The sequence below is a fragment of the Mus pahari genome, chromosome 6 (assembly GCF_900095145.1).
Source record: "Mus pahari chromosome 6, PAHARI_EIJ_v1.1, whole genome shotgun sequence".
Classification (NCBI taxonomy): domain Eukaryota; kingdom Metazoa; phylum Chordata; class Mammalia; order Rodentia; family Muridae; genus Mus; species Mus pahari.
The window spans coordinates 81,213,461-81,228,688 of NC_034595.1; the positions used below are offsets into that span (position 1 = coordinate 81,213,461).

General features: G+C 54.6%; 1 protein-coding gene across 1 annotated transcript; it reads right to left on the minus strand.

Annotated features, from left to right (window-relative positions):
- Positions 1-575: 575 nt before the first annotated feature.
- Positions 576-9,402, minus strand: Tinagl1 (tubulointerstitial nephritis antigen like 1). The gene is made up of 12 exons (XM_021200615.2): positions 9,325-9,402; positions 8,496-8,810; positions 7,611-7,674; positions 4,211-4,303; positions 3,912-4,026; positions 2,861-2,984; positions 2,629-2,779; positions 2,336-2,525; positions 2,204-2,249; positions 1,842-1,965; positions 1,278-1,323; positions 576-1,179 (listed from the first exon to the last, which is right to left on the minus strand). Exons 2-12 carry the CDS (start codon positions 8,800-8,802, stop codon positions 1,039-1,041), a joined length of 1,401 nt encoding a protein of 466 aa, XP_021056274.1. The 5' UTR covers positions 8,803-8,810; positions 9,325-9,402; the 3' UTR covers positions 576-1,038.
- Between the last annotated feature and the right edge of the window lie 5,826 nt (positions 9,403-15,228).

Consider the following 15,228-nt stretch of genomic DNA (forward strand, 5'->3'; position numbering starts at 1 on the left):
CTATTAGGCACTGGGAGCCTGGGGATGTACTGTAGGGAGGGGTCTTTCAGGGGCCCAGCTTGTCTCAGGAGTAGGGAAAGGCCAGGGTCAGTGTCTACCTACTGGATTACTTCTGTTAATTGGAGGGCCGGGCCATGCCCTCTCATTTGTGCATCTAAAAGGTCCTTCCCAAACCAGGGCAGACATTCTCCGGAGGTCAAAAGTCATGTTATCCGAGTCCCTCCTGCAAGTGGCTGGGCGCTGAGGATTGTAATGGGAGGACACTAAGATTTCTTGTTTACCCACCCCTGCCTGCGGCCCAGTGATGTGCAATCCTTCTCCCCCACCCCCACCCCCCCCATGTCAGGGTCTCACACTCTCCAAAGCTGTCCTCAAGTCTGCTACCTAATCCAACGATAACCTAGAACTCAGATCCCCGTGTCTCCACCTCCCAAGTGCCGGGAGCCCAAGCTTGTACCCTCGCTTCCAGCTTTCAGGCAGTTCTTTCTGTTGTCTAGCCATGGGCCACTCCAGCTTTGATGTGTTTGTTTGTTTGTTTGTCTTTTGTCCACCTTGAAGACTCCCAGACACTGTAATTATCAATATTTTGGTTTTATTTTAATGAAAAGAAAAATAAATATCTTTAAAGAATAAGAAAGCAGTACTAGGGATGGAAAGGTACAACCAAAATGGAGGCTAGGGAGATGGGCAGAATCCATCAAAAAGAAGGAGAAGATGAGGAAGAGGGTGGGTAAGAGGATGATGAGGTTGGGGTGTCTTAGCTCCCGTGGTCTTGGGCTGGCTGACCAGGGACCTGGGATCTATACTCCCTGCAGTTTCCAAACTGGGCCCTTCCCAGTTCCGGCTGTGATATCTGGGGGCTTCCACCAGCCTGGTCCATCTTTGGCTCCCAGGTGGGATTCTGCCTTAGCGCGCACGCGCGGATCTGAGTCTGTGAGGATTAGCACCTGGTCCCGGAGTGCACCCAAGGCTTCATCGGGTGTGGCCACCAAGGCCTCTTCTGTGGTTGTGGATCCCACCTAGCCTACTGTCTGAGACTCAGTGGTGCCCCATGTCCTCCATTCCCACACGACCCCAGACGCCCAGCACGAAGGTCTCGATGTCGCATTCGTTGGTGCCACGCACAATCCGGAAGTGGCCCCTCTCACCCCACCATGGGCCCCACGAGTTGGCAGCAGTCTGGGAGTGAAGAGGGGAGAGATGTGAGGCAAGGGATGGGTGAGGGAGGGCTCAGAAGAGCAGGGGACTTGGGACTCAGCCTCGCACCAGAGACTCACCCAGTACTTGATGATCCTTCCGTCTGGTAGCGTCTCTTCTCCCCACCTAGCGGCAAAGCAAGAGGGAGAGGGGGCGCTGCTTGCACCGGGTCTCAGCACCTGGATCGCAGCACCCCTAAGCCACCCCTGTGGCTTCTGATATCCGAGCGTAGCCAGGGACCTGATGAGTGTTCACTCCTCTCTGCACAGCCTATCACTCAGTGGTTGGCCAGAGTTGGGACAAGTTTGTGTTTTGAGACAAGGTTTCATGTAGTCCAAACTACCCGTGAAGTTACTGCACAGGCAAAGGTGGCCCTTTAGCTCCTAATCCTTCTGCCCACATCTTAGTGCTGAGATCCCGGATGCGCTCCCCCAACTCCACCCCAGTAGCTCTTGAATTCTCAAATTCAAGGGGCCAGTTTCACTGTCCCCAGACACCCTTCAAAGCTCCCCATGGTCCCCCGCACCCCTGCAAGCAGCCCCTCCTCTCTGTGTCTGCTTCCTCTTTGGCAATGGGAGGAGGGAGGAGCAGCCTCAGTTTAACAGAGAACACAAGTCCCATGTGCCCTCAGGAACCTCACTCACCCTGTGATCTTGACTGAGTGAGTCCCGTGTCGGCGGTACTGCTCTGGCCTCCCCTGGCTTACAGGTGTGTGGCTGTAGATGCCACGCTGGTACAAGAAGAAGTCCTCGTGTACTTCCATGAGTGCTGTGGGCAGAGACAAAGACAGGGCGACAGGGCTCGGCCAGCTATTCTGAGCATCCAGACACCAGAGCCTCATGTTAGACATTGATTTAAGTAGGAGCTTCCTGCAAAGAAAGAGTAACGGACCCTCCACTCCTCTTATAACTGCATCTGATATCTAAAGTTGGAGAGATCTCTTAGACCCTGCGCCCAGCCTCCAGCAGGAAGTTTCTGGAACCAGAGAAAGCCTGGGGATGTTTACCTTGAACGGGGCCGTTTTCCATGAGCTCCTTCATGATCTCCTTCTCCTGGGGGAGGAAGGTCCATCGGTGTAAGATTTAGCGGACCAAACCCCCAACTCTTGCTTCTGCCCCCTCCCCATGTTTAGACTTACATCGGAGCTCAGGCGGTAGGCAGGCGTGACCTGGTAGATGTCGTTGGAATCAACCTGACCATTGGGACATCGGGAAGTGGCCTGGCGCTTGCCCCGCCCCATGGCGCGGCTGTGCATCATACAACGAGGAGTGGGGCTGGCCTCGTTCTGCTCACGGCCGGAGAATGGGTAACAGTTGTCAGACACCACCCTAGAAAAGGAAGCAAGAGCTATAGCGCTGTGGCACCACAAAGCCCAGGTTCTACAGGGTGTTTTATCCTCTTCCAGCCCACAACCCCTGTGCGCGTGCGTACCCGCGGCGCCGCAGGAACCACCAAGCGCCATCGAGACGCCCACCTCGGCAGCCCTGCTGGTGGTGGGTATCACAGGACAGCAGGTTCTGCGGTGATAGGATGGGTGTCATGTGTCCCAAAGAATGGATAGAGACGCGGTCAGATGCGACAGCTAGTGGGGAAGGCAGAAAGTGTTGTCAGAAGCCCGGCCGTGGCCCTCCTCTCTGGTGCCAGCTCCTGCCCCTGGACACACCTGCTGTGGAGAAAGCCCAGGAACCTGCACAATTGCCCTGGTCCAATGGCTCGTGGATCAGGTTGGGCCATTTCTCTGAAGCCTCAAAGGTAGTGGGTAGCACTTCCCCTTGGCCCAGCACCGTCTGTTAAAAAAAAAAAAAAAAAAAAAAGTGATTCCACTTGCTTTCAAGCATGGTCCTGTCATTCCATGAGCCCAGGTTTTGGAATCTCCCGCATTGGGATCCGGTGTTGCCCTGCTTCTGAGGGTAGGGGCCTGGCATGCCCGTTTACTTGAGTGGAATAATCAGCCCTGTTCAGGGGCCCCCAAAGATTACACGTGGGTAATGAGGCACGGCAACCGGGGCTACCTGCTTCCCACTCTCTTCTCCTGCCACTTTTCTCTGTACCTTCTGATCAGCCACACCCTCCTTCCTGCCGTGGCAGTGGCCTCCATGCCCCAAAGGACGGGGCGGGAAGAAACAGTAAGGTCCCGTGACCAGGCAGGCCGCCAAGACAAACAGCAGAAAATAGCAAGCAGCCCCAGGGAGAAAGGCAGGACCAGGGGCTGGTCACCCTGGCCTTGAGCAGAAGTCCCCTGGCCTCTCCCTGTCTGCTTTGATGGACAGCAGAGCCCCGCCCAGGCCTGCTGCTTCGGAGTCTTCACCTGCCCCCACTCTCCCTAAGACTGGCAGGGTCTGGTGGAAAAACAGAAGCCCCCCTCCCCTCCCTGGGGGATTCACTGAGTCAGCAGTTTTTCCGAGAATTGTTGCTTTCTGGCCAGAGCTGTCCTTCTTTTCCTAAAATACCAAGGTGACCCCCGGCCCCTTGGGTCTTGACCCAGCTGTACTGGACCCAACAGCATTTTTTCCCAGGCTGAGGAGGCAGGAGAGGCTGCTGCAAGCACCAGAAGGTTTGGAAGCACAGTCCTATCAGAGAAGGCAGTGACATGCCCAAGGCCACACAGCCTCATGCAAGGATAGGCCCTTGGCAAGACAAGAAGGGGCTCATCGTCCCCATGTGCTAAGTCATTGGGAGATAGATGGTAGGGATGTGGGCAAGAACGGACTTACATAAATCTCATTCATATTCATGACAGTGGAGGAGGGGCGGATTGTGCCCAGGCGGTAGCGAATGCCCTCATCCAGGGTCATGCCCCAGAAGGCACTGTGGTTCCCAGCCTGCCACCTGGAGGAGAAAAGGGAAAAGTCACAGACCTGTCAAAGCCAGAGGTCCTAGAGCTGTGTGTGATGGCTACAAGGGACAGAAGTAAATTCTAGCATGTACGCGTAGCATAATAGCCATGTGTGATGATCACGTGTGTGGACAGGTATGCACCCTCCTGTACCCACCGATACCCAGGGCCTCTCACCCGTAGTTGCCCCGGTTGATGGCTTTAATCATGTCTGGGTCCACTAGACACGGCTCCTGGTCGCACTCCCAGTGCCCTTTCTCATGGCAGGTGCTGGAAAGGAAAAAGAAAAGAAATCATGACTAAGGGGCTGGGGGCAGTGGAGCCCCAGAGGTCCACGTGGGCCTGGGATTCTGAGCCAGTCACTGGAGGGGAGTCCCTGAATGGTCCCACCCAGCCTGGTGGCTTTGAAAGTCAAGTACACAATTCTTAAGTTTATCTCTACTGCCCAGGATCTCATAGTTCCTCAACATCGCCATTGTGAGGGTGTAGCAACAGGTTCGGCTTAATGTGGGTCAATGTGAGTTCTAGATCGGGTTACTTCCTGCAGCTCAGACTCAAAGCCTGGAGTCACCTTTGACCCCTCACGCGTTGATCCAGAGCACTCTGGTTCCAGACCATGCCTCATTCTCTCTCTCTCTTGGCCACCTCTGCCCAGCCACCTTTCACCTGATGGCGGTTGCAGTCTCCCTGGCCCACCCTCCACCGTGTGCCACCCCACGTGCCTGAAGTAGATTGTTTACATTGGTGGCCACAGCCATCCTGCTAAGCCTAAGACACGTCACACCTCTGCTCCAACCCTCCACTGGCTTCACACCACAGAAAAAGAGCCAGAGTTCTTCACAGCAACAAGCGCTGTGACCTGTTCTCCCATCTCCACCCCCATGCCCCACCTTGCCTTTTTTTTTCTTACAGCATATCTCATGTATCGAAAGCTGGCCTTGAACTCACTATGTTGCCCCAAAATGGTCTTGAACTTCTGATCCTCCTGCCTCTGTCAGGTTTTAGGCGGTGGCTTCTTACCCACTTGGCTGGCACTCTACTGAACCACACCCTCAGCCCACTTATCCCCATTACAGGGGTGGGGGGACCCGTAAGTGGTGAGCATCCAGTAAATATTACTTTTTATTGTCTTTGGGACAGAACCCAGGCCTTACGGCGGTTAAGCAGATGCTCCTCCCTGGGCCACGGTCCCCTTTGTCTGTCTTTTGAGACAGGGTGTCACTAAGTTATGCAGCTTGGCTTGGAAATGTCTCTGGAGTTTCAGCTACCTTTGGGCTTGGCATCCTCCTGCCTCAGCATCCAGCATAGCTGGGATTATGGACCTGCATCCTAGTTTATAGCTGTTGAGAACATGAAAGACTGAGGCAGTACTGCCAAGTGGTTAAGACCGTGGCCTGGTCCTGCTGGCCTGTTTTGGGGCCTTGAGGAGGTTATTTTAAGAGTCCCACCCGCTGTCTATGTTCTCGTTGGCAAAGCAAGGACAATGCCTAGTACCACTTTCCAGGGATTCCGTGGCAGGCCTCTGAAGGGCTTGACCCACTGTGGGTGCTTTTGGCTTTCATTGTTCACATATCAAGCACCCTGGGCCCCCCTCCTTCTCTACAGCTCATGTTCAGCTGACCATACCTCCAGATGTGTGATGGCATTTCAGATTAAAGCCATTCAACCTTCCCTGGTCTGCTTCTCCCACTGTCCTCATCTTAGAGGTCAGGTGCTGGGGTTTACAGTGAACCTGACACGTGCCCCATCAGTGCATGCCAAAGACACATATCATAAACCTATCTGTCTTCATTCCCCTCCTCCTCTGATGTCAAACCAGGTCAGCTCACTCAGCAATCCCTGCCCCAGATGCTCTGAGGCCAGGCAGATCCATGAGTGATTTCAGTTAGACTCAAGGTCTTGAATGAACTTCCCTTAGATACTCAGAAACTGGAACATGACTGAACCTTCTCCAGTCTCTGATGCTTGAGGGTCCCACCAAAAATTGCTCACCTACGTCCAGCCTTCCCCTCAGCGGTACCCCTTCCGAGTGCATAAGCCTCTTGTTTGTCTTATATTCTAACATAAATAAAGCCAGGCCACCCCTTATCTTCCCTCCCTGTGTAACATCCATGGCAGTTTGGGGTGACATCGTATGTGCTGCTTTCCCATGTCCTTCTCTGTGAGACTACAAGCTCCCATGGGTCTGTCTCCCTCTAGCTGTACCTCCTGGGCCCAACACAGTGCCTGCGACACAGTAGGTCTTCAGTAATTAGGCATCAGCTGGAGGCCTGAATTCTAGGGATTCTACAATGTTTTTACAAGCTCATAACTCTCCTATTACAAGATGCTAACCAGCCTCCTTCCGGGCACCCCAGGGCATCCGCCTCCAATGCCACCTTATAAGGAGCCTCAAGGGGAGCCAAGCCCCAATATGGCTGGCTCTTTAGCCCTGATGTCTGCGGATGGTGCTCAAGAGAGCAGGAGGGGGCTGTGGGGATAGGAATGCCCCCTCTTTTACCTTCCTCAACACTCCTCAACATGACCTGCGTTAGAGTCCCTGTGTGGTGGTGTCCAGCCTGGAAGGCATATAGACAGTCTTCCCCTCACAAGTGAGATGGATACTTGGGACACTCAGGCACCAGGACCTGTCCTGAAGGGGTCAGCTAATGCTTTCCAGTCCCCATCTCGTGAGCCCCAGGGCTGTTCAAGCAAGTCTAGACAGGACTGGTAGCAGCAGGTCCCAGCATTCCAGAGGGGCCTGGAAACGTTAACCCCTTGGCAGCCACCCTATCAGAACAGCAGAATTCTGCAGACACCCCGCCCTTCTGAGCACACACACACACACCCTCCCTCACCCAGACACACGCCAGCACCCACGCACACACGCACGCATGGTCTCCCCGTTCCCACAGTGACCCCGGCACCCCTCACCCACGAGGCATGGCGAACAGCTATGCGCAACACATTCCGAAAAGTTTCCTTCTCCCAGGGGCCTCCCAGTCCAGGCAGAGGGAGGGTGGGGCAGGTTCAGGGCAGCAGAGACCCTGCTCTTTCCAGTAAGGTCTCCATAGTTGCCACCTGATCTGCTTCCCAGCTCTGAGGATGGGCTAGCCATGGCCCCCTCCTGCCCCTGCCTGGAACCAGGGGTTTGAGGGTAGGGAGAGGGCACATTCCAGGGAAGGCCCTGCTGCAGGCCACTGGCCGATGGCCAGCGTAGTCATCCCTGACCCTTCATCCTGTCCAGGACAACGGATGCTGCAGAGGTTTCCTTCCTGGCGTCCCCTTGGACTCTCCTGTGACAGCAAGCCCAGCCGGGAGGGTGGCCAGCCCAAACCAGGAGGAGTGGAGAAAAACTCCTGGCTTAGGTGTGGCCCCCAGCCAGGCCACGATGGCTGACCACGCCCAGGCTTGTGACTAGAATCTTATTATATGAGATGGTGTGGTCAGTTTGAAAGTTTCCACATTACAGATGAAAACTCTTGAGACCCGGAGAACAAAAAGGACTCATCCCTGGGAAATGGGTGACAGGGTTTGGGGCCGAGTCTGTTTGCCACATAGCGATCGAACTGAGTCCACCCCAGTCTCTCACACTCACCATCGATTGCAGTTGTCCCAGTAGGTTCCGAAGACTGGGTAGATCCGGCCCCCGTGCATGCACCCTACGGGGGGGGGGGAGAGAAGGAAAGAAGAGATGGCCAAATCCTCAAGGCTGAGTAGCCCCAAACCTCCCGAGCTGGTGGTAATCACACCCCAATCCCAGCCCAACGGAATCTAGAGACAAACTTCATCCCAGAACATCCGCAGGTACCCACACAGAGTGCCACACACGAGCTGTTCAGGGACTCCATTTGGGTCCGTGTAGTTTCACCATGGCATTCCTGGTACCCTTTGTCACTCAAATGAGTTGGGACTTGCCCATGGGCATGGAAGGAGCTTTAGGAAAGAAACTGAAGCCCAGCTAAGGCAAGCAACTCCCTTTAAAAGGCACAGCATTTTGATAGAGCAACTAAAGCAAGGGTTTCCCTTAACCTAAAGCCCAGCAGGCTGTGGGAGGCAGCAGGAAGGACTTCCGTAGTTCTCCTACTGGAACAGGGAAAGGGCACGTGCAGGCCAGGCTCAGAGGTGCAGAATCCTAAGTGAGGTCTCTGGCTATGACAACCTGGCTGGGCCCTGTGTGCTCTATCAGCCCCATGATGAGTCAGCAGGTGGGGCTGCCACCTTCCCCATACTGACTGAGAGATAGGGCTGGAGCCTGTCTGCCCTGCCCTAGGACCTAACAGGACTCTTTTTTTCAGTGTTGCTTGAAAGAGTCAATCAAGTAAGACCACACGAGGGACTTCCAGAGGGGCAGGAAATAGGGTGAGGATTTCTTTCCTACGTTTTTCAAAGCCTGGAAATATTCATTATCAGCCTTGTTCGTGAGCCTCGTTGGAACTGGTATTGAGAAGGTGGCCGCCCCGCTGGCCGTCTCGATGCCCACCTTGGACAGGAGGGAAGGGGGGTGGAATCCCGAGGCAGAAGTCCCAGAAGTCGGGGCAGCAGTCAGACACGGTGCGGTTGCAGAAGAGGTCACAGTAGCAGGTGGCTCCCAGGTAGGGCAGGGCACACTCATCAGCACGGCCGCGACAGCACATGTCCTGCTCTTGGCAGTATCTGCCACCGGCGTCCCGGATGCCCCGCAGGTGCAGCCCTGGCGCCAGCTCCCTGCGCCAACGATTCCTCCGGGCCTCCAGGGCAGCCTGGCCAGCCAGCAACAGCAAGAGCAGCCCCAGCCGACATCCCCACATGGTGCCTCCTGGGCCCGGGGAGGACAGAGGTCAGGGGTCAGAGGTGTTGGCTTCTGGAGACTCCCTTACACATGTCAAGGGTGGGTCTCCCTTCCTGGAGCCTTCCTAGGAGGCTCAGCAAAGCGGAGGGGGGGGGGACCCTGACTCCTGAGTCTCCCGGAGGGAAAACACAGCACTAGATGCCAGTCCACTCGTGGGCCAAGAAGTAGACTCCCTCCCTGACCTGTTTAGGGACTGTCAAAGACAAGGAAATGGGACCTTGACATTTCCAACACGCATTCTCCTCTCCTGCCCTTGGTCCCTCTACTCCTCTGACGCATCTGAGTTGGACTGTTGACTCTGTTTCCTCCCTATGCATGCCCCCGCCCTTCTGTCCTCCGCGTCCCTCTGACCCCCTGCTCTGCGTCCCTCTGACCCTCTCCTCTGTGCCTCTCTGCCCTGCGTCCTTCTCCCTCTGTGTGCCCCCTCCTCGCTGTTCCTTCTCTCAACACCGTCTGCCCTCTGATCAGGGAGAGTCCCTACCTGGTGAGGGGTGTGGGCTGGACCCAGGCTGCCCTGCGCGCCTCCGCCTCCAGGCTCGAGACTGCCAGACCGAGTCAAGTGAGGAGCGCAGGGCGGGACGCTTTTTGTACCGCCCTGCCGGCAGCACCCGCCCCAACCCCGGACTGTGGGAGGGGAGGGCGGGGCCCACTAGTAGGTACCTGGAGTAGCCCTTAGCTCCGAGGGGACAGCTTAAGAACAATGTGTACGCGATTGTCCTCCTTGGCGGGTGTGTGTGTGTGTGTGTGTGTGTGTGTGTGTGTGTGTCTTGTCAATGGAAGAACTGCAACTCACGGAGAAAGAATTGTGGACTGATAGTAGGAAGGACTTTCCTAGCGATTTTACGAAGCCGAAAACGTGTACAGAAGCGGCAGCTACCAAGAGTTCGGAACTTGATAGGGACCAAGAGCTAGGGGCAAAAATCTCTAAGTCNCCCCCCCCCCGCCCTCCAGGAAGAAAATTAGCCAGGCACATCCTTGACCCAGTGACCCTGGGCTGGGGACCACTCCAAGCCACAGAAGCTCCCTGGAATGACAGGAATTCCCAAGGGATGATTCAGGAAGCTGCCTAGGCTCACTGAGCTCCGGGCAGCTCCTCCCCAGGAGGTGGGTGCGGTGCGGAGTCTGAGCGTACCCAGTCGCCCCTTGTGGGGTCTGCCCTCCCCCAGTGATGGGCACCTTGCCCAGCACTGCCCCCTCCTCCAGGCCCAAGGGCATCCTTCTTGGCCCAAGGTCCGGTGGCGGTGGCGGGGGTGGGGTGGGGTGGGGGCCACATCAAGGGCCCTGGCAGCTGGGGCCCCCTGCAGAGCCCCCTTCCGTTTCTGGTCTAACCTTTGCCTTGCCCTCACACAATGGAGCCTCTGTCCCTTGAGGCCTTCCGGCTGTCACTCTGTGCCTCCCCATTGTGCAAGCTCCCTCTTCCAACAGATTGGGCCCAGGGCCAGAGGACTCTCTAGGTGGAGGAAGGACACCACACCTTGACAGTTATCCCAGCCTTCTCTGGGGCAAGCAGGAGCACAGGGATTCGCTTAGTTCTCCATGACCCCTCCCCTTAGCTGTCACTCTCTGCAGAGAGCAGTCAGTACAAGGGATTCTTGTGACTGAGCTACCCCCTGCTGTGAGGCAAGGGTGGCGAGGCACCAGGGGGTGCAGAAGCACCCAACATACAGACCTATCCATTCGTACCCTGCAAGGACCTGAGATCACAAAGCCTAAAAGATCAACTGAGGCTGGAGAGAACAGACAAAGGCTAGATACGGCTTCCTTGATAGAGTGCTTGTTTAGCGTGTACAGAGCCCCTGAGTTCGTGTTCAGCAGTGAGGCTGGTGAGAATGGTCATGGGGCTTGCCACTAAGACTGACGACCCGAGTTCAGCCCCTGGAATCTAGATGGTGCAAAGAGAGAATAGATTCCACAAAGCCATCCTCATATTTCTAATGCACACATACTGTTCCCACACGCTGGCGCGCACATGCACACACACACACACACACACACACACACACACACACTTGTGCTGTAGCACATGTCAGTATTCCCAGCATTCAGGAAGTGGAGGCAGAAGGACCAGAAGTTCAGGTGTGTAGCCTGTTCAAGGCCACCTTACGCTCTGTGAGACCAGGAGGTGGGTGGGTGTGGGGGAGGAGGGGGCAAGGCACAGGGGAGTGCAGACTTATCCAAGGTTCCACAGCCAGAACACAGGCTACCCAGTGAACTCTCTCTCCCGAGGCGCCCTTAGTCATATGACAGGTCTCAAGATCCTGCTGGCTGGGAAGCCCCCCCTTTCCTATTCAATCTCCATTCATCCAATCGCAAGGCAGATAGATCCCTCAGAACTGTCAACATCATCTCCTGGGGGGTGGGGTGGGGACTGTCTTCAACAGAACAGGCCTGGTTCCTGCTTTCATGGGTCAGTCTTGAAATTCTGAGGGCTAGAGGCCAAAGCATTGGGTCTACCTTTGCCCAAGATCACCCCTTCCCTGTGAGCTGCACGCGCTCTCTCTCTCTGGCACTCACGTGTGTGTGTGTGTGTGTGTGTGTGTGTGTGTGTGTGTCTTGCTATGTCCCCTGTGTGCTTGGACCTTTTGACTGACTTCTGGTTCTTGCCTGCTTACCGACTTTACCTGTCTGCCTGCTAGGCTCCTGTGTGCCTGTGTCCTTAGAGCCGTGTGGACAGTGTGTGACTCTGGGACTATCCTGGGACTGTCCATGTGTCCACTGTCTGTTTGTGCAAGCTGCTGGTGTGAGAATGGTGTTGAAAGCCTCCCCTACCTGTGAACGCCTGTCTGCTAGATGCCTGTAGATGAGCTGGGAGAGCGGGGGTAGGGGATAGCCGTTTGTCTGTCTGTGTCTGTCTGTCCATAGGAGACAGGAACTTGGAGCAGGGAGGGGCCGGATCACCCCTCCACCCCTTACCCCTGTCATCACAGAGTTTGGCTCTGAGCCCACCTCAGTGGAGTCGCATGACTCACTAGATTCCTTGGCCAAGAAGCAGAGGAAAGGGCAGGGCCTGGGGGTGCCAGAGACCCCACTTTCCTGTTCTGCGCAACCATTCTGGTGACTCACTTGCTAATTCTTGCTCAGAATGGGACCTTGCCCTAGAGCCTGTGATAGAACAGCAAGCAAGGGGCACCAGCAAGGTTCCCTCTGTGCCCAGCCGTCCTCTGAGACTCTGTGGTGACTCTTCCTCCCTCAGATGGGACCCTAAGCAGGGCTGTCCCTCTCTGGGCCTTGTTTTCCCACATGTTAGCGCAGCCTTCCAGGGCCTTCTTGAACTTTCTTCTTTCTGCAGGTGAGAGGAAGCCAGCCAGAACTGGTAATATGACTAAAGATTCACAGCAGAGGGCTCCTTTCATTTTCCTGTAGAGACGAAAAGCCCCTTTCCACTGTTCCTGGAATCCAGAGACCGTTCTCACAAGGCTGAACAGGGCAGCCATGCTCCACCAGGTCTCTGGAATTGAGCAATCCAAACGGCACTCGGGCCAGGGCTGGTAGGCTTCTGTGTGCCCCTTGGTTATCTGGACAAGTCCAGGGTTTCAGGCAATGATGCTGGAGACTGAGACCAAGATCCACGCTGAAAGCGATAGCACGGTCTATGGGGTGTGTTGCGGTATGCTGGGCTTTCCTAAGGCCAAGGCATGGTAAGTGTGTCTGAAGGCTCTCCTGGAGCTCAGCTGGCTGGATGCTTGCCCAGTGAGCACAAGGTCCTGCCCTTAAGCCCTAGTACTGCTCAAACTGGTATGGTAGCGCATGCAGTCAGTCTCAGGACTATGAGGTAGAGGAGGGAGGTTTAGGAATTCAAGATTGTCCTGGGCTATATATTAGTTTAGGGACAGTCTGGGCTACTTGAGACTGTTTCTTTAAAAAAAAAAAAAAGTTTTAATCAAGGCCTGGTGGTACCCAGTAAGTGTATTGAAGTATGGAGTTTGTGGGAGACAAAACTCTGGCCGTGATTGAGAAGTGTAAGTGGAACGAACCTGTTCCTCCACCGGTGGCTTTTTGGTCACGGTGTTTCAACACAGCAACAGAAACCATAACTAAGAAAACTTGTGTTAGAATTTTTTTAAAAATCTGTTCAATAAGTATTTGTTGAGCTCCAACTGTGTATTAGGCTCTGCGACAGATACGGAGTCCTGAGGGTTGGTGTGCACAGACCCAGGTCCCACTGTGAAGTCCAAAATGGGATGAGCAGACAGACCCAGAGACAGTCAACGGCGGAACAGAAGTCACCAACCCCGAGTGAGGTGAAGCTCGCACAAAGCCTGAGAACCTGGATGATAAAGGTCACCATGGTCCCAGAGGCCAGGCAAATGTCTGAGCTGACATCTGCGGGAGGAGACTCTGGATCAGGCCTCAGGCTGGGACTTGGCATTCAAGGACGGCGGATGCTCGGAAACAAGGCCCCGAGGCTGGCCACAGGTGAGTCTGCTGGACCAGGAAGGCGGGGACAGGTGAGCTGAGGGCTGGGATCCCACTGGCTACCTGGCTGTAGAAAGAGGTTGGGTTGTTTTCTGAAGAGATTTAAATCTGAGTGAAGCCCAGGGTGATGGTTCACTCCTGTAATCCACTTGGGAGGTAGAGGGTTCAGAAGGAGTATAAGTTTGAGTCAAGTCTGGGCTGCCTAAGGAGAATCTATAAACAAACAAACAAACAAATAAATAAATAAACCAACCAACCAACCAACCTGGTTTATACATACAAAGGTCCTCTCTGCTTCTTGATAGAGAACAGACTGTCATGGGCCAAGAATGGATTCTGTTTGGTTGTTTTAAGATAGGGTTTCTCTGTGTAGTCTTGCCTCTCCTGGAACTCTCTTTGTAGACCAGGCTGGCCTCAAACTCAGAGATCCACTTGCCTCCGCCCCACAAGTGCTAAGACTAAAGGCACACGCCACCACCACTGAGCTGAGAATGGATTCTTAGAGGCTGTGTGGCAGGAGAAACCAGGCTGCTGGCTACCATGAGTCCATGGTGGCGGGGATCAGAAGTCGGTAGTATGAGGCATGTCACCTTGAAGGTGAAATTAGCCAGATTTGCGACAGAGTAGGGTGCCAGGAGCTAGGGAGACTAGAAATCCAGCAGGGCTGCTGGGTTGAAGGCCACCTGCTCTCCTGACCATCCAGGGGTGGAGCCCTCTGGAATCTGAGTGGGCTCAGGATAGTCTCCAGGGAGGGAGCCAGGGTGACCTGTAGGGGACTCATAGCTAGGGTTGGAAAGGAGAAAGCAATCCCACACCCGCGCCTTGGATTCTCCATAAACAGGCTGGCAGAGAAGCCAGGCGCAGGGTATGCTCCCTAGCGGACCCTGCTGCTTGTGAGGAGGCGGAGGCAGGAGGAAGATGGGAGCCAGAGTTCAAGCAGGTTCAACATAGTGCAACACTGTCTCTAAACCTGTCTGGGAGGAGGGAGTGGCCGGTGAGATGGAAGGAAGCCAGGTGTGTCCAGAAGATAACAGGGATGGCTTCTAGGAAGGAGAGGGTTATAGGTACAGCTGGGACACAGTCTGTTTATGGGAGACCCTGGGGCCAGTCCCAGTACTGAAAAAGGAAGAAGAGGTGGGTTTTGTGATCTGAGGATGCGTCTATCTGAATTAGCCCACAGGGAAGTTGGAGCAAGTTGATTGGAACAGCCTTACCGAGGAGGTGGGGAGTCAGAGCAACACAAGGGGTACGGGACACGATGCCCACCAACCCAGTGGCTACACAGCAAGTGGGACAAGTGACTTGGAGGACAGAAGCAGAGGCGGCTTGTTGACAAGTTTTTATGTGACGGAAGCAGAGAATTAGCACTGGATGGAAGGGACGAGAGGGTCAAGTGAGGGTTTTGTCCAAATATGGGAGATAGAAAACCATAAATGTGCACACAAGCCTGTGATCCCAGCACTGGGGAGGGAGAGGGAGGAAGACCAGAAACTGCAGGTCATCCTCCGCTATATATCCCGAGTTCAGGGCCGATCTAGGCTACGTGAGACCTTGTCTCAAAATAAAATATAAAATAAAACCATGTTCTATGTGAATAGAGACAGATGACCTAGAGAGGGAGCTAGAGATGTGGAGAAAGGATTTACCAAGGAGAGAAGTCGTGTGTGTGTGTGTGTGTGTGTGTGTGTGTGTGTGTGTGTGTTTGTGTGTGTGTGTGTGTGTGTTAGTCGTTGATGACGATGATGTTGGGGAGTTGAACCCAAGGCCTCTTGCATGCTGGGATTCTGGTCATGCAGGGTGACTAATTGAAGCCACTGACCCCAGCTGCGTAGTGACCCCAATTTGCTGTTAGCTAGCTATTTTGTAGAATGTTATCGCTCACACATACCAAGCTCTAAGGATGAATCTTTTCCTAACTAACATTATTAACTCTGCTTAGAAATGAGAAAGTCAAGCCTCAGAAAGATTC